Here is a 20,070-nt window from a genome sequence, read left to right as displayed (position 1 = left end):
AATGTTCACATTAGCATTATCTGTGACAGCAAAAGTTGAATACAACTTGAATATACCTCAATAGGGAATTAACAGGTGGGTATAGCATATGAATGAATGAAAGGCATATATATACACACACATGTGCACACACGTATATGTGTATACATATGTGATATGTATACATACATGCATACACACATACACGTATGTGTGTATGCAAAGAACATAAATCAGGTTATCGCTACTTAATTAGGATTATGGTTAGTTCTTTCCTCCTTTATGCTTGCATTAAATTTTTTTTTTCTAGTTTGGCTAGTACTGTTTTTTAATAATAAAAAAAAAACAGCAAATGGCTTCAATTTAAAAATATGACTTTTCTTCTTTGCTTCCTCCATAAGCGAACAATCATGAATTCCTGTCAATTCTACTCCTTCAGAAGGTGTCTTGAATTTGTTCCTTCTTTTCCATTCCTACTGCTCTGGTTCAGGCCCTCAGCATTTCTTCCACGAACTAAGGCTGATGGGTTTCTTTATTCCAATCCACCCCCATCTCTGTTACCTGAGTTACATTTATCATAAACAAATGTCAATGCAAAGAGCCCCCTGAACAGCATACTCCACACTTTCCTTCACCCAAGGGGCTTGGAGACGCTTTAAGGCTCACACTTGAATGAGTGAGTGTAAAAATATAGCAAAAGATTTCCTGCAACACTGAAGCAGCAGTAAGCTGGGGGATCAGAGGAAAATACAAAAACGGCACAGTCTGGGACATTTAGTTAGTGGCAAAAAACTGTATACACCTCTACAATTCCTGAGGGCATTGTGTACTGTAGCAAAGTCCAACAACTTACATTCATAATAACGTTGCATTTCAAAGGAATAAGATTCAAAGCGAGCTGAGCCTAGTAGGTGTAAGAGGCAGAGAAGCACTATTAAAGGCTTCTATCAAAGGCAAATACATTAGACTGTTTAAAGCAGAAGCTTCCTGGGAAACTTACCTTTTCCCAAATCCCCTGACCCAATAAATATGTGCTTATACTGTAATATTATGAAGCAAATTTCTTATCATGTTGCATTCTTAAGTCACTATGAAAAATTTACAATATTTATTCTTCTCTTCAAAGTTATGATGATCACTAAGAAAAACTGTTGCTGAATATCTGTATATGCCATGTGCAAAAAAAAAACTATAAAAATATGAACCTATAAAATGAATAATTTTTAGGTTATGATTGCCTCGATACACTGGTTTGTCTGCTGACAAAAATAATCTATTGTCAGTTTAATTTAAACAAATATTTCTGCCACTGCATTTTTAATTGATTTATATAAAACTTTTCAATATTGCAGATATCTCCTCAGATGAGCTATACTTTCCATTATGCATATTGAGGGGCTGGGAATTAAAAATTTAAATCTTCCCTCTATGATATTCTAGGAGAGATAACAAAAGAATTTTTAAAACCAGGGGAAGGCAATTCGGGATTGTAAAAGTTATGGGACTCATATCTTAGAAGAACAATCAAACGGGCAGGGTCATTACAAGCTCCCAAGTTGCTTATGATTTTGCTGATAAAGTAACACCCATTTTGTGGCCAAAAACCTCATCATTTTACCCATTATGCAAACCGACTCATCAGAAGTCGGCTTAATTGAGGGACTCAAACTTTGGGATTCACAAGTAGGCTTTAAAAAAAGAAAGCGTAAATATTTCTAGAAGCACCGTGAGGGTCCCAGTGATAATGGCCAGGTTAGACATTTACCAATGAAAGGAGACAAGGGAGGCTGGGTCACTCAGGCCAGCAGCTGCACCTCACAACCACTGGTCCTGTGTTACAGTGGGGAGAGCAAGTCCAGAGAGGGGCCCGGGGCAGAAGGACAGGGGTGGAGACTGGCCCTATCTTGTCTTTCTGAGAACAGGGTCCCCCGCTGGGACTACCTGAGGAATGTGCCCACTTTTGTGAGGGCAAAATTGTGATCAGATGAATTTGCTTCTGAATCATTCCACCCTTCTACAAAAAACTAGAAAGCGCCATCTACGTGCCATCTACTGTGAGGCTAAGAGATGCGGGGACAGACGTAAGAGGGAATTATTTCTCCCAGCCACTGACTGTCCAGTGAGGTAAGAACAGATTGAACTTCATGTGTAAGCTGATAGCAAAGGTGTAGCTTAACTGGCAAAAAGTTTCCAGCCTAAAGGCAAAGGTACTCTCTCCTCGAATTCCAGCACTATATGCGGGGGCATTAGAACGCTGGAGCAAGGTTGCCTGTAAGGTTCTTGTTGTTGTTTGCAATGTCATTGCAACGATCTGATCATAAACCCTGCTCACATGCTCTGGAGTGAAGGGCACTTGAAAAATAAGCATCGAAAAAGTAATAAACAAGTAACAATTCTTTCCCGGGCAAATTCAAGAATTCCTCAGCTAGCATGTTAAAAAAACATAATTTTTTTCTTCCAACACACAACTTGTCTAATCATTGGTCTCATCTCTTTTGCGCCATGGACCCTCCTGGCAGTCTGGTAAAGCCCACTGTTTTCAGAACAATGTTTTTATGTGCCTGAAATAAAATGCATAAAATTACGAAGAAAACCAACTGTACTGAAATACGGTCATCCCAATTGTATCATACAGTAATGTATGCGCTTCTTTATTAACGTACCAAATAGCAAGATCTAGGAAGAGACCTAATAACTACCGTAATTTCAGAGGGATGAGCAAAAATAGTATTTTGAGATATCTGCAATAAAAATGTGATATGAAAATATTTGTGATTTTTTTTTTTTTTTTTTTTTTTTTTTTTGCGGTACGCGGGCCTCTCACTGTTGTGGCCTCTCCCGTTGCGGAGCACAGGCCCCGGACGTACAGGCTCAGCGGCCGTGGCTCACGGACCCAGCCGCTCCGTGGCATGTGGGATCTTCCCGGACCGGGGCACGAACCTGTGTCCCCTGCATCAGCAGGCGGACTCTCAACCACTGCGCCACCAGGGAAGCCCAATATTTGTGATTTTTATTGGTGACAAATTCATAGGTATTGCTAATACTACTGTGACTTGTTGCCTATGTTGATAATTAAATAAAATGTCAAATTTCAGTAAGACATTAGTGAAAATAAAGTTTTTTTATTCTATTCCAGTTCATGCATGGACCCCCTGGGGGAAGATGGGACAGAGGTTAAGAACTCCTGAAGAGGGTGCCCCCTCCAATATATATGTCTGTATACATACATAGATACATACACGTATATATTTCAAATATTATTCCAGAACTATCTTATATAAGCTCCTAGTAGATTACAAAACTTTGGTATTTATAAGTTCTTGGAACAGATCTGCTTATCATGTTTGTTTGTTTGTTTGTTTTTTTGCCACTAAAGGACCATGCCTCTTAGAGATGGGTTGGAGGGAAAGAGTTAATCACTAGTTAATGGTTCCTCCCAGACCGCATCCTGAGGAGGCCCAGCTTTCCACCAGGGGTGTTTCAGCAGTGCTGTACGTAGGGTTGGGTGTTGGTGAGAACACTCCGCCCCCAACCAATCCTCAAGTCAATCAGAACAGGGGAAGACTTTTATCCCATTTACGTATTTCAGTTCTGGATGAGCTTTTGTTCATAAAACAGTAGTTTTACAGCTTGAAATTTCCTGATTGACAATTGCACTAGCACATATATATACCTCACTGTTTCTCCCTGGTCCTGTTACAAACTCAGTAAATGGGTTTACCACCTCTGAATAAAGAAAGCATCCATACCCTGACTTAGTTAACCAACGTCCTACCACCCCAAGAACTATAAAGGTAAGCAAGATTAGTAGAGTATCCTTTGAGAAATGTCTGGATGTGCCAGGAGAGGAACACTATCAATTTTCCAAAGACACCTGGGTTTCCCAAATAGAAGAGGATAAAGTAGCAGGGCAGATACAGGATGGAGGCGGGGAAAGGAATGGAATTAAGGCAGGTCCTTGCTGTTGGGGGGTGGAGGTAGAGGGGGGAAGGCTTACAAATCAAACAATGGTTGGTCTTTCCTCTCATCACCTCTTCAAAGAGCAAACGGTCACAAAGGACACGCCTTTAAGATTTGAAAACAGGGCAGAAGGAAGCTAGTCAAAGGATTAAAGAAAGAAAAAGTGAGTAGGAAAGAGGGTAAAGGAAGTGGGGATAGGTAGAAAATGAGCACATAGCCATCTCATCACTTTATATTATATATAACGCGATGCTAAGTTTATCCAAAAATATAAACACAATTTTCTGCCTAGAAATTAAGCTTGATGGATAAGGCTTTAGTCCTCATGGTTACCCAGGGTCCAAGTTATTTAGTCTCTTTAATCAAAATACTAAAATAAAATCATTACCCATTAGGCTATTACCCTTCCCCCAATCTCCAAACACACAAGCAAAAATTAATTGCAAGCCCGGAAGAAAGAAGGCAATTTAGACAGTAACAGCTTGGCATGGACTGAGCTGGATTTCCTAATAGCATTTGTCTGTTTGTGAATGTATATTTTATTTATAGCCTTCACTTTCTTGACCGTATTGAAAGTAATTTATTTCTACCTAATCTGCATTGCATTTAAACCACCAAATACTCCATCAATGAACCAGCCAAGTAACACCCTGACAAGTAGCCCAGTGTTGGTACCAGGAGTAAAATGGGTAAACATTTAAAGGACACACTTGGGGACGGGCACTCCTCAGCAGCTATTACACGCTTGCTACAGGTACCAAATGACAAACTGCAAATATGGGCTTCAAGATATTCCTTCACATCAGCAGCCATTCCCTGCTTCTTCCTCCTGGTTTACTCTCCATTTCACGAACCTCTTCCAAACCTGTGATTTCTCACGGACTGAGTCTATTTTTTCCTCTCTGATGTGCTATCCTGCCTCTGAAGAACTTGCATTAATCCCCCAAAATGAGAAGTTAAAGGTGGACTTTCAGGCATCAGTTAAAAACCCAAAAAAGACATGTTAAAGGGGGAAACTCTTTAGCTATCTCTAAGTCATGTGGTGTTGGCAACCACTACCTCACCACGTAGTAAGCCAAGCCCACGCCCAACTGAATGAAGCTCACCTCCTCTCTATAGTGTCCTGACTTTGCTACGTCCCTGATGAGAGAGGGGGATCTTCCAGTTTTCTAGCAACGAGTTGCAGATGAGATCATTATCAATCTTGAGCTCATCTCACACTGTGTAACATGGAGTTCCTACCCTGGATTGCAAACAATCAGTTCTCCTCACTATATGCCACTCATAAATAACCCTTTTGGGCTACAGACCTCAAAATAGCACTTTGTCCCCACAAACTAAGCCCTTCCATTATTCAAAACCTTGCCTCCTTTGTGACTCATTCCCAGACTAACACACCTGTCAGCAGGACCTTCCGTCAAAATAGCATCCTTTTTCACACTTCTGCACCTGTTTCAGCAACAAACTCACAGAACCTGGAACTGCCTGGGACATTACAGAGTCCGACCCAATCTATGTCACCTTCCTGAAGGGAAAGTTAGAAGCCTGAAAGGTCAAGCAACTTGCCCAGGGAAATCCACAACATGGTAGACAGGAAATTGGGACCCCCACCCCCTACTCTTTGCCAATCCTCAATGCTTTCTCTGAAAGATGCAGTTTATGTACAAGTTGTTATATAAACCACGTGTGACTTTATGGACAATCCTATTTCTCATGCAGATAATCAGGAACCATGCCCTCCCCTTCCTTTCAGCTTGGAATAAAAATGTGAGCTACACTAACAGACGATATTGATGACTTCGACAATGCTGATGAAAAATGCAGTGGGTCCAAAAGAAAAGAGCAGAAAGTATTCAAAGAAACTAATTCTCCTTCCTGTACATTTTCCTAAGGATCTGAGAGCAGTGGAGAAGAGCGACTGCAGAGTGGCTGACAAAGATGGACTGAGCTGAAAGGCAGGATCAAGTTTATAAATTCCTTTTCAACCGAATCTTCACCGGCACTTGCTAACAGATTACATGAAAACTGTCCTTTCGTTAGACGGGGACCCAGCAGGGTCCGTAAAGAAAATTACAATATTTTCCTTGAATAATGAGATTCTTGTAGTCTCATTAAATTTAATGGAAAGACATGCTCTTCCCTCATACTCAAAATATTGAATATTCTCAAACTTCACACATACCCCAGCATCCCTAAACAGCAATTCTTTTTTTTTTTTGGTTCTCTTTCATCTTTCCTTTTGTATCTACAGGTGTGCTTAGACACAAAGATAATCCTAACACATGAAAACTAAAGTTTGCAAATGTGGAAAGCTAGGGATGATTTTTCAGGTTATAAATGAAATCTTTCACCTGCAAAAAAAACAAGGCAAGTTTCCTTTAAGTGGCGAGTGTTACCAATGACTGCAAAATGTGATTCAATTTGCGTGCTGACTAACCTATCTTGAAGTAGCTATGCAAAATCTTCAGGGTCATTAAAGCAAGGGCAGGAGCAATGAAGTCATAAGCTGTACTTTTTTTTAACCTCTACTTTTCTTATTTCTTGGACTCATTCCCATACAACTATATGTATCAAACCTCTTCTTGGGAATCCTAAATAAAAAGTGACAGCAAGCCATTGTAGGTGGATCTCACTGATTAGTAATGGGTGCTTTCATTTCTGTGCTAAGAAGGATTCTGAGGTTATATCTGTACGCAACAGTGATGTGACAGGTGATGTGAGGCTTGAATCAAATCTTCCACCATACCTGTATCTTGCAAAATGATTATAAAGGTAGATTAAGACTGTTCGAAGAAACTGACCTAATAATTTGGTATTAATCATGTAAACTGCTTAGCAGCTGAGATGAAAGAGGGATTCTAACTAAAAAGAAAATAACTTCTTTTCCGTTAAAGTGATATTAGGCCAGAAGAAAATATGAATAGGCAGAAAAATGCTAAATTTCAAAGTTGGAAGATATTATGGAGCAAACACTAAGCAAACAGGGAAAAATTGGGAAGTTTTTTTTTTAATGTGAGGAAATAAGGAAGAGGGAAAAATGGTTAAGGAAAGGAAATAAAGGGGAAAAATCTGCTATTCTATGGGGAATGGTACCTCTTATCAGTAACAGGAATCACCACAGAACTTTAGGAAGCTTCCAAACGAGGCTCATAACTTTAGTAGTAAAACAAAAATAAAGATAAAAAGAGAGAGTGTATTTTATTTGGCATTAAAAGACACTTAATTATCTTGATCTATGTTTTAAATGTTCTCTAAAGTGGATGGTTGCAAGCTTTCTTTAGAGGTACGATTCTAAATCACCAATGATCCTGTTCCTTTCTCCTCTCTTAATTTTAGTTTTCCACCAGCTTATTTGCCTTCTTATGGCTCCAATACTTTAATTTTCTTATGGCTGAATTCTTCTGAGACTGGTGATAACTTTGGCCTTATATGGTTACCCTGCACCTGCACTTTCTGCCAGGTTATCTCCACTATTTCTGCAGCAACAGAATTCACTGGTTTTCAACTCTACCTTTCAAACTGATTCTGCAAATTAACACAACTCTCTAGGAAATAAATTTTTTGATTGGGTCCATTTTTGTTTTGGGATTGTCTGGGATATGACCAGCACACCTAAACTAACAACTTTTCATTAACAAAAATAAGGGAAACCGTCCATTAAAAAACTGCATATGCCCACTGTAGAAATTCTTTCAAAATTTATGTTCAAATAAAAGGCTTAACACTGACAAAATAAAAAAGGCAGAGACTCCAAGGATATTATCCCTCCCATACAAAAAAAAAAAAAAAAAAAAAAAAAAGAGCGAGAGAGAGAGAGAAAAGAAAAATTGTACCAAAAAAAGGAAACGGAGAGTACCATCTTTTTCCCATTCGAGTTTTGGCAAAAGTGAAAACATGGAATTTGATGATGGTTTTGATAAAATCACCTGGAAAAAAACTAGGCAACTTCTCCATTTTTCTAGACACTTCATTCCACTGCATTTTATTTTTATTTAAGCACATCTCCAACACACACACATACAGACCCCAACTCTGAAAAAAAAAAAAAAAGGGCCTGAAATTTTAGTTACACCACATGTGGTTTTCATTTGTGAAAAATGAACAAGCTGTTTGTGGTTAAACTGTCTAATCGCCTGTTATCAATCTAGCGCTGCATTCAAGATTTACAGGACCCATCAGCTTCTGTGCTACATTAGCTGTAAATTGGGGGCGGGGGGGGGAGGAAGGAAAAGAGGAGGAGGAGAGAGTTTATCCTGAGGAATAATATTTCCAATGCAGCCACACTCGCACTACATCTGGTTGTGCTGGTAGCGGCAGTTAAATTGAAATATTTCACAGCGTGTGTCAGAAACATGCAGAATGGTAATTATGACAGATCTGATTAAGCCCGAGTGCCACAAGCTCCCTGGCCAGCGCCGGTTGTGCAGGTGTGACCTTGTGCGTGCCTGCGTGTGTAAATAAAATTAATTACAAGCGAGAGGGTGAAGGCTTCGGTGACATCACAAAGCGGAGGAACTCCCAAGGGGGAGACCTAATGGAATATTTTCCCTCAGTCTAATAATACAGTTCATATTGACTTGAGGTAATTAGTGGGATCATTAAAGCAGTTTTCCCGGCGTATTTGGCTGCCTGATCAGATTAGTGAAAATGTTCTTCAGAACAAGCCCTGTGTGGTCTGCCAGAGAAGAGGAAATAAAAAGCAACAAAGCATATTTTGGAATGATAAGCAGCGCTGGACTTGTACTCTAGCAAAAAAAAAAAAAAAAAAAAACTCCACTTCTCTCTGGAGCCTACAGATCTAACTTCCTGTCCATCTTTATTCTGCTATTCAACTTGTGTATTCCTAGACACACTCTCAACTATTCCTTTCGTTTCCCCTCTCTCTGCTAAATCTGACTGCTCCATCATGACGAGCCAGCCCAACTCCCTAACAAATCTCTTTTAAACAAGGCAATTGGAAAATTGGGGGAAAGGCTCTTCCAGGACTGCCTTACTGACTATATGGGGCCACTGGGAGAGGCCAAAAAAAAAAAAAGCCCAAGGGAAGGAACGCCACTTAAAATTCACCTGCTAAACAAAAGAGTCCTCTCTTTTGTAACATATAACAGAGGTTTAAATATTTCTTCCCCTTTGGATCTCAAAATGGGTTTTGGCGTAGGCTGAAGTTGGGGCAAACATTCTTGACTTGAACAGAACACAGAGCCCTCGTCAAGAAAAGGGCCATTTGTTTGAAACTAGTCTATTGAGCATGCTCTACCTTGCCACCGGAATACGCCAAGCGCTGTCACAGATGGCAGGCTCTGACAGTTCCCATCCGTAGCATCAAGACTCGACAGTTCAGCACAAGATCAGTGACATTCTGTCTCATTAGAACCACGCTAATTATCACAGCTAGTTTCAGGGGAAACCATGTGTTGCAATGGTCAATTTGAAGGAGCCTGTGCATCAACAAACTGGTAATAAGGATCAGACACCTTATTATACGACAGCATGCTGCCTATGATCTGATTTACAGAATCAGAGGCACCGAGGCAGCCGAGGAGGCTGGCGGTTTATGAAACAGTGTGTTTCCACCCAATTCCTGAGGCATACGGGTTGAAAAGGGGATTGTTTAAAAAAAATAAAAAAATTACACAAAAGGCCACTGGCATGGTTGAAGCAAGAAATCAGAGGAGAACAGATTCTCTATGACCAGACAACAGAAGTAGATTAGGTCTTAGAAAAAGGACAACTTCATCAATTTAGCAATTGTATGGCGACGCCATCAGCAAACTGGAGCTTATATTTTTTCAAGGTATTTAATGACAAATTATAAAGTGGCTATATTTCTATTAATCTCTAAAATACATATATATAATATATATATAAAATATACATATATATCTTATATTTATATGACATAAATATATTTATTTATTTATATTTATTTGTTTTATGTATATTTATATAAATATATAAATATATATATTTATAAATATGTTATATATAAAACATTTTTAATATGTATATTTTATATATATAAATGGGTGGTCTATGATTTAGTTGTGTCATTGTGTCACGCAAAAGAACTGCATGTGCAAAAGCATAACAACTATAGTTATAAAAATGAATAATCTCAAAGGTTACTTTTTAAGTGCAGGTCTTGCAAGGCCCAAAAATTCTACATCAGATTCCTATTACCAACATAAGTTCTTCCATCCCTCTTTTAGTACCTTTCACTGATGTGAAAGTTTAACAGTGCAGTTTCTTCCAGAGCTATTTTTCTACTGTCATTTTGCATAAATGCATTTTTAGAGCTCATTCATTTCACGGGGCTTTTATTTTCATTTCTCATATGAGGGAAAAAGAAGATAAAGCTAAAATAAAACCTACCTTTACTACCCAAACCATAAAAGACAACTGTTGAGACTTCTGAGAAACACTCTGTCTTTTCACTTGGTAGTTTGTGAAAGAACGAAATCAGTGTTATAATTATGTGTGAAGTTTAACTGAATGACATTCCGTTTTGAAATTCATTCCTACTTAAAGAGTTAAAACCAGAAAGAGAAAGACAAATACCGTATGCTAACACATATATATGGAATTTAAGAAAAAAAAATGTCATGAAAAACCTAGGAGTAAGACAGGAATAAAGACACAGACCTACTAGAGAATGGACTTGAGGATATGGGGAGGGGGAAGGGTAAGCTGGGACAAAGCGAGAGAGTGGCATGGACATATATATACACTACCAAACGTAAAATAGATAGCTAGTGGGAAGCAGCCGCATAGCACAGGGAGATCAGCTCGGTGCTTTATGACCACCTAGAGATGTGGGATAGGGAGGGTGGGAGGGAGGGAGACGCAAGAGGGAAGAGATATGGGAACATATGTATATGTATAACTGATTCACTTTGTTATAAAGCAGAAACTAACACACCATTGTAAACCAATTATACTCCAATAAAGATGTAAAAAAAAAAAAAAACCCCATGGATTTGGTCTCTTCCCTACTCCCATTTTGCTGATACCGGATCCTGTCCTGAAGAACTTTAACTCTTCAATTGTCAAAGATGATTATAGAAGGGCTTCCAAAAAGAGGAACTTTCATAGGATATTATGAGTCCACACTTTTCAACTTATACTACATTTTCGGACAAAAGGTGGCCTCAGATTAAAGCAGATTCTACGAATATGTACTTGCTATACTCATGCTTTAGAATGCATTAATTACACTGGTCTGCTTCGAAGTGGACCACTCCTGGGGTCACCTTCCCGGAACTTCCTCACGTGATAACCCTCTTTAGAGAGTTGGCTCAATATTCACAAACTGCTTCTTTTCAAATCTTGACTAATATTTTCCTATGACATTTTTTGAAAGATGGAGAAACTGGGCGTAATGAGTTATGACTCTACTTGTTACAGTGAACTTATTAAATGGGAGAATGAGGAAGATGCATTCATATCACTCTAGTTACCGAATTTCAAATTTTAGAGGAAAACAAATTTTTAAATAATTTGAAGGTGGCAATAAGATAACCAGGAAGTTTCGGTTCGACTTGCTGCAATAGACAATATCAAGTGCCTGGGGGAAAAACACCCCATTACGTGATTTTTTTTAGCCAAAGGTATGATCGGCAAGTACATGTTCTATTTAATAATTTTGAACCTCCTTGGTCAAACCCTAGATTAATTAAAACATATGCTTGTTTTTATAACATAGAAATGTGGAAAGGGCTCAGATTCACAAATTTAGTTCTTAAAACATCGTATAACACAATCATGTACCTTTAAACCGCTAGATTATGTCAATGTTTATGTATTTAAAGCCATTAATTTCAAAAGTCCTGTTGAGCAACCACTAGAGACATAAAGATAGGTCTACACTGCAGAAAACTAAATTCAACATGGATTCCCAATACTTAGACAGAAGGGATTTTTAGAGATAGCTCCCACAGAACACCTTAAATAGGAGATGGACGGGTCTCCACGTCTTTATCAAGAAGGCAGCACCGGGCCCTCCCCAAATGTAGGTAAACCTGAATACAAGCAGTCCTGAGATGCTACACGCTGGGCTGTCTTACTTCTCTTCTCCCTTCAAGCATTCCTTTGGCCTCTTCCTTCTTCCCGGAAGCTGATCCAGGGAAACCTAACCTGTATCTCCCCAGGATCTCCTCCCACCCAGTAAAAAGTAAATAAATAAATGGATAAAGTAAAATAAAATAAGGCACTAGATGGAAAATGTATGAAGAGGCAGTTCTCGCCTTAGATGCTGGCTGAAGGCAACTCTATTAGCCCAAGAGAAGGGGCTCTGAGGACGCGATGTAAAGATCTTCCCACAGGCTGCTAGAAAAGCATGTGACACCAGAAATAACCGGAACCGTGACTCGCAAATCTGCAGGGGCCTCCTGTGGATCTGAAACAGGAGGCTACACAGGTGAAATCGTGTTGCAGTGAAGTCTGTTATGTGAACATTCCAAAAAAATGAATCAGCACAGGGCTTCAAAGTGTAGTTTCCGTGAAGTGTAATTTGATGCTAACAAAATAAAAGATGGCTTCACTGACATGCTAGAATACAGAATGCAGTCATGGTGCCGTGATTTTTTTTTCCTGGATTTTATCACTGTAGATTCCTATAACCAGCAATGAAAATGACATTCTTAGCCCTATTTCTACCTCTAATGATTTGTCACATATCATGTCTTACTCGTATTTAAGGCATTCCCATCACCATCTAAGAATTACCAAATCTGAAGATGCTTTTTTCTTTTTTTTACCTACAACCCCAAAGGGCACTAAAGCTTTCTTCTTTCTCCTTCACTCTCCCCTCTCTCTCCCATCCTAGAGGTCTTGAATCTCAATGACAGAAGTGTCTGAAAAGTAGATGGAAGAAAGCAAAAGGCTTCGAATTATTTGGTCTCTTCTACTGGTCGTGCTATCTTCACAGAGGCAGAAATTCTTTTTTTAGTGCAAAAAACCACACCTATCAAGCAGTCGAAGTTGTTGCAGCCAAAGAGTCCAGTAACTACAGGACTGGTAGGTAGAGACTGCGAAAGATTCTATTGAAAAGCATGTTCAGTCAAATAGAATTTCCATCATCTAGCTGCTTTACCTAAAAGAAATACCCTGTTCAATAACGCACTAGAGAGAAATCATTTTCTAAACGCAAGTGGGGATGCAGCCGCTCTGGAAAAGCCCTTTATTCTGACTGCATTACTGTATCTGCGAGCTCCACCTCTGCAAACATGAAAATCAATGTAACAATTCGATGTACAAGGCAAGGCCTACGGCACTGCTAATGTCCCCTTGCTGGACATACACCTTAAGTCTCAGAGCTCTCAGGAGGTTTGCTGCGGAATAAAATTAGATTCCAACATCTGCCACCATTAAGGAAAAAATTCCATTTCCGTCTCCCATATGAAAACACTATAACCACTAAACAGTAACTGAACCTTGATACCGTAATGGCTATTACCCAAATCAACTATTTTTTTTTAAACAGTAAAATTAGTGAATTCTGCTCTCATAATTACTTGAATGTTATCAGACTAAATGTTTGATAAAATTCTAATATGATTCACTTGGAAAAAAGGTTGCTTGTGGGCCTCCCTGGTGGCGCAGTGGTTGAGAGTCCGCCTGCCGATGCAGGGGACGCGGGTTTGTGCCCCGGTCCGGGAGGATCCCACGTGCCGCGGAGCCGCTGGGCCCGTGAGCCATGGCCACTGAGCCTGCGCGTCCGCAACGGGAGAGGCCACAGCAGTGAGAGGCCCGCGTACCAAAAAAAAAAGAAAAAAAAAAAAAAAAAGGTTGCTTGTTTGAATACCCACAGTATACAGTGTATTCATTTGTAGCGATTCACATTATGTTTAAAGCATATCACCTTTTTAAAGTCTGTGTTAGCCTGCTTTCCTACCCAAGCACAAAAAGTAGCCTACCTTCAGTTTGCAGTTGCATACTTTACCCAGACATTTCTATTAACGTTAAAAACAATTTCATTTCTATTACTCATCGAAGAGAAAGTATAATACATGTGAAATGGTGGGATCTGAAAAGTTGGTTTCTTTTCCTGAAAATACTTTGTGCATTAGTCATTGCAGACCACAGCTACACATGTCTGGTTCCACCACATTCTGGGGCTGTACTATCTTTTCAAAATAATCCTGCTCTCTGCCATTCAGGGATTTACCTAAAGCTTTACTTTGTAAAATAAAAAGTATTTGAGATACAAAAATAGATAATAAATAAGTCACTCTGTGTGCAGGTCCGAGTCTTTTGCTTAGCACATTGTAAGACATTATCTATTTGTGTTACAGTGCTGTAAATCTAAAAGCTCTTCTGCATGCATGACAGCATGGGAGCTCCTCCCATGTTAAAAGAAATCTTGGGTTCAAAAAGGTTAAATCATTTCCCAATACCAGAACAGCAGTGACTCAGCCTGGACCATAGCGTGTCCTTTGAGTCCTCCACCATGTACCCTTCCCTACATCCCAACCCCAAACAGACGTGAAAAAGCTTGGCTTCTAAGGGCCCTATGTTGGCAAGAACCCATATTCCATGAATATGTCAGTGAAGAAAGGAAAGCCCCTCCCATTCCACTATCAATTAGTCCAGCATTCTTAATTCCTCTTTCCTTTGGTCCTGATGCTGCCTGGAAACCTGAGGAGACACTAAAATAGTGATGCTGAGATGCAGAATTTGGGGTTGGCTCTCCTACTTTTCAGTGAAGTAACCCTCGTGTAAAATGAGGAAATCAATGTTACAGCCCACAGGGTTACTGAGAACTAAATGCAGATAATATATAATGCAGGACGGGGTCTAGCACAAAAAAGGTAGTGAATGTTAGGCCAATATAGAGAATCAGGGCGAGATACAGAAGCAGATGGGGCTGGACCAGTTGAGATAAAATGGCTACAGCACACTGTACACGTGTTTCATTTGGGAGGACCTCTGCCCATGCTGACAAGCCTTGGCACCTATCTCCAAGGCATAAACAACTCTTGCGCAAGTTAAGAATTCTGACCATGAGAAAGGTACGTTGGATTTGAAGATTTTTTTTTTTTTTTGGTTTTGGTTTGTTTTCTAGTTTTTCTATTTCCTTCACAAAAAATCATGGCAGGTGAACAGAACTTAAGTCAATGGACTACCTGCCCTCGTTAAGTTAGATCTCTTCTCTTAGGGATATATACAGTTTTTGGACTTATTTTTCAGTAATCATCAACTTTTAGATTTTCATAAAGAGGGCAGTGCTAACATCTAAACTGAACAGCTAAGAGAAAGCTACAGAAACGCTTTTTAACGAAGTTCCAGTAAATTAGTAGTTAGGAATAACTATGTGAGGGAATGAAAGTTAATGGTCTGCTGGACCCCAGTAGTCTACAATTGGCCCCCTGGAATCTCTTTCAACCAGTAATGAGGAGATGAGCTAGCAGCTTTGGGGGTTCTGGGGAACACACCATCATGGCAGATACACAGAAGTTGGCAACTGACATCTTTGAAAGTGACTCATGGGGAGCTTCGTAGGACAGGAGTCCAAAGAGCAAAGATGTTAAAAAAACCCTTAGAACATCACTCACATGACATTACCAACCCATTGCTACCACTGTCTGAATAGCTCCCAAATCAGTACTCAGCCCAGGAGGGGAGAATTGTGGATATCATTTAAAAGAAAGAAAGAATGAAGGTAGCAAAAACGCTGCTAGCCAGAAGGAGCTATGCTCTCGTCAGAAAGGAGAGGGAGGGTGGTGGTGATTATATGACAGATGCCAACTTACCCCAAAGTTTTAATATTCTATTTTTGTTTGTTGGTTTTAAGGCTGCCCCTTATCACAATAATGCATGTTTAGTTTCTCTGTTTATCTGTTCTGGAGATTGGGGGAAAGTGTTTGGCCTTGTAAGAAGACAGTCTGTTATTCTTGATAATTTAATTGGAAAGGTCAGAAGAGATGCAGAATCAGAAAGAAAAGCAGGATAAACTATGTTGAAATATGAGATCCTCATCCTAATTAGACTAAATAGCCAAAAGAAGAAGGTGCAGGGTGGGCGGGTGAGGGGCGATGTGCGAACAGGACATTTCTCCTTAATGCCTAGTCTTGGCATGTAAATGAAGACATCTGAAGAAGCACACAGGTTTGAAGCGGCTCTGACATTCTATCATAATTAGAAACATTTCAAGAGCCCTGTAATTTCCAATCAAAATTACAGTAATTTCCGATATACAAGCCATGATTCATGACAGAATTTTACATTCCATGAGAGATTACGGTGGCCTGATGTATGACACGCCGAGTATGGCACTAACATAAACAATTCAGTTTAATGTTTAAACAGCACTTGATGTTTAGAATCTCACAATAAAAGAAACATATTATTGTAGAAATTATCACTTTGACAGTGATTGAAGGGTACGCAGGCATGTGGCCTATAAAGCTATAATTTTTACAGTCCACAGCTTCAGTTTAATCATTTTTATATAACATTTCCAAGATATCCCTTACGTACTTCCAGCCAGCCTATAACTTAAACAAGAACCACCTTTTCTCAAGCAAAACTCCCATCAAGGACCACTATGAATGTTGCTAGAGTGAAATTTCAGAAAAACCTAATAAGGAAAGTACTGTATTGTAAATACCTCACATTGTAAACAGTCTCAGGACTGTATAATTTTATCAGAGGCTGACAGCAGCCAGGCTGTTTTACAAAGGAGGGTTCATTAACGATAATGAAATATATGTGTCTAAAATTTCCCTGATTGCCTCTCAATCTCACTTTGATAGTGTTATCAAATCTTTCTGCAAAGGGGACAAGACTTATACTGGACAAGACCGGTATTCTTCTGGTCCTTTAAAAAGTATTCCCGGCCTTGAACAAGGGTTTGTAGATAACTGTGAGCTTGTTCATGTAGATGACTCTACTTCTGATGAACAGAAATTATCAATATATGACAAAAAGACTGCATTATCTGTCCTTCGTTATGTCTCGTAGGGGTCTGTCACTTTTCCCATTCAATTCGATTCATTTATAATTCAAAAGATATAGACAATTTTCCTAATTGTAATTAAATTTGTGTGTCATATATACATATATATATATATAACTAAAATCATTATTTTACAAAGCTGTGTGTGTGTGTGTGTGTGTGTGTCACTTGGTTGTAATAAGCACACCTAACAGTTGTAGATGCCTGAGTTGGAACAGAAAAAAAAATACAATGCTCGTAGTAATTTTAGGATAGAAATCAAGGTCACCTAAGTACTAATGAAATAATAATAATTCAAGTTACTTGTTCCATTACAATAGACCAGATGGAGAAACCTCCTATACGTTACAGTACTCTTCTGGAAACAACTATTAACTGACTCAGGGATTTCCTGAGAAATCTGTGGTCTGGACAGTAGATGTTGGAGGAAACACAACCAAGCGTCTCTGTTCCCTGAATCTGAACACTCTGTTTCATCATGAGCTCTGTCAATAATCCTGGAAACCGTGACCTCTCAGGGATGCAAGTTCAACTTGCAAATAGACACCCCTTCGAAGGAACTTTCACAGGCATCGCAGATAAACGTTCTCCAGGCCTAACAGAGGCTCTTACCTGGCTTTTGGTTGCTGCCACCTTTGCAAACAGAGCTTGGGAAACTTTAGCGCGCTTCATTTCCTGCTGAATCTCGTCGTAAATGGAAGCATTAATGTTCATGGTATTGTTCTCTGGTTTCCCATTCCTCTCAGTGGCGATGGTAGCTGTTTTCACCTACAAAACATTTTGAACATGCCTGTCATTTCCCACTGGCCAAACTGTTTTGAAGCTTCTCAGGCTCGGCATCCAAACTGGATACTGTTGCTCCTTTTACGATCAAGGTGATCAACAATGCGGTCATTCAACGTGAGTTCTTAGCTGGGTATCAGATTGCTTAAGTTAAGGAAGTCATAGTGTCACAGGTGACTGCAGCTGTAATACGACAGCAACTGCCGGCTGACAACCAGGAATTATAATGCCATAAAGTAAGTTTTCTGGAAAATGGAATAGTTTCAAAGACTTGAAAACCCTAAACTAATTGTTTCCCAATTACCTTCCACGGCAATTCTAACGAAGGAAATTCACAATTAAAATCATAATGCACAGGGCTGTATCTTCTATCTTCGCTGGGTACCCGATGCCTAAGAGACAATTGCATCACTAATAGCTATTACATACTACGGCCTTTTTAATTTTAGACTTTTTTTTTTAATGCCTTTTCCTCTTATGTTTCATTTAAAAAACCTTCTATAACAAAGCCATTTGCAGAGCTGCACATTTAAATCTTCTATCCATCCATGAAACAGGTAGAGTGCCTTTGCTTAATTATCATAAAGGCTGGATGCATTTTACACATGCATGTCCAAGCTGTTCTGTGTAATTATTTCATCATTTCCTGGCACCGCTGTATATAACTCTTTCCTTTTGACTGGTGGAACCAGACAATAAGAAAAAGTTTCACAGTATTTAATAGAACATGACTGCAAGTTACACAAAATATATAAACAGTGACTTACAGATATATTCAAAATGTATAATCTTGAGGGAGAAATTAATATAAATGCCTTTGGTAATAATGATAAGCAGATAGCTGCAGAAAAATGCCACAAAATTTAGGGGGAAAATCAACCTCAGAATTTATTGATACCATGATTAATCTTCAAAACTTAAAAACAATCTTTAAAACTTTAAATCTTTAAAATAAAAATTTGATCTTTATTGAGCATTTACAGGAACCAACCAGCCTGGGAAATTCACATATGAACCATGTAGCTGCTTTTTACTGGGAAACTGATGAAAACATAAATGAAAAGTTGTCCAGATGCAGGACCACATTTCTCCTGGCAAAGTGATTCATCAAGGACCACGTTTCTTAGGGTCCTTTACAGAATCCAGGTTTTCCTTCTCTAGAAACTTACCATCTTGGACCATTTCTCTCATCCACTAGGAACAACAGAAAATGAAGCTCATTTTAAGATAAACAAATGATTTGGGGGCACTAAATGACACACCTTCCTAGTCATACAGTAATTCTTCTAATGTTTATTTCACCCTGCCCCCAAATATTTGGTATCAAAAGAGGGGCAGAGGTTATCCTAAGCCATTTAATTCCCTGCACTTAGAGAGTAAAGCTGAGTCTCCTTTACAACGTGCTTTCTGACTCGTAACTTCTACCTGGTAAGCAAAATAACTCACCTCTGGAGGATGCAGCTAGACTCTCCCACCTGGACACTACCCTTGGGAGCACGGAAAGGATAATGTTGGGAAATGGTTGGACCACAGGCCCCCAGTGAGGACACAGAAGGTGAGGCAGGACAAGGGACCCATTGGCTGGCCTCACTGGCCTCTCCTAAAACATAATCCGCAGACAGAAACAGCAAGAGCAGAGGCTGGATTTCAGCCTTCCCCTGCCAGCTCTGCACTCCAGTAAGCAAGGGCACTAACTCACGGAGGCATCTTAAGGACTGGGGGCCACTAGGCACAGACACAGGGCTTTGAAGCAGTAATCTGCTAAACACCACTTTAGGAGCCAGAAGAGTTAATGCATTACCATAAATTGCCTACAAAGTTGCTTTGCTGAGATTTGCAACTTTGCTCTGGGGTGGTCTTGCTTTGAGGCAGAAGGATAGATTTGATCACCACATGGGGTCCCTTTTAATACCTATTTTTTTCACTGCTTAAATGAAAGAGAAAAGAAAAGCCATTTCAATCGCTTTGAACATTGAATGTTATGGAAATGGAGGCATGAAGTTCAGGGCATTGGAAGAAACAGTTCCTTGGTATCATCTGCTTAGCAACAGTTAAGAGGGCAGGCTTTGGAAACTTGGTGTTTCAGTGTGTTTTGAAAATCATTTTCATTCTTTTGTAAAAATGATGTTTAAGAATTTATCTTCGAGGTGGGTTATAATCATTTGTTTCAACCCTGTGATTTTGTTTCTAAAAATTTCTTTGGTTTAAGTTTTCTTTTTTTAATAAAGCAATTACAACTTGAACCAAAAAGCAAACATTTTAAATCATAAAAAAGAAAAATCTCCTAGTAGCCAACACAATCAAAAGTTGAAAAGTACTTTTTTCTTTTTTAAAGTACTTTTTAAAAGTTCTTTGTAAAAGTTCTTTCAAAAAAAAAAGTGAGAGGGCTTCCC

The 20,070-nt window shown here is 39.2% G+C and overlaps 1 protein-coding gene across 6 annotated transcripts in view; it reads right to left on the bottom strand.

Annotated features, from left to right (window-relative positions):
- The window catches only part of SATB1 (SATB homeobox 1), a 99,607-nt gene that overhangs the window by 14,465 nt on the left and 65,072 nt on the right, over positions 1–20,070 (bottom strand). For all 6 annotated transcript variants that reach the window (XM_067737384.1, XM_067737386.1, XM_067737383.1 and 3 more), the window contains one exon: positions 17,507–17,662. In XM_067737384.1, coding sequence (XP_067593485.1) covers positions 17,507–17,662 — 156 coding nt within the window. The remainder of the gene's footprint in view (positions 1–17,506; positions 17,663–20,070) is intronic.

This window comes from Pseudorca crassidens, chromosome 5 (genome assembly GCF_039906515.1).
Source record: "Pseudorca crassidens isolate mPseCra1 chromosome 5, mPseCra1.hap1, whole genome shotgun sequence".
Lineage (NCBI taxonomy): Eukaryota > Metazoa > Chordata > Mammalia > Artiodactyla > Delphinidae > Pseudorca > Pseudorca crassidens.
The sequence above is the reverse complement of the archived record's forward strand: the minus strand, read 5'-3'. Positions and strand labels throughout refer to the sequence as shown.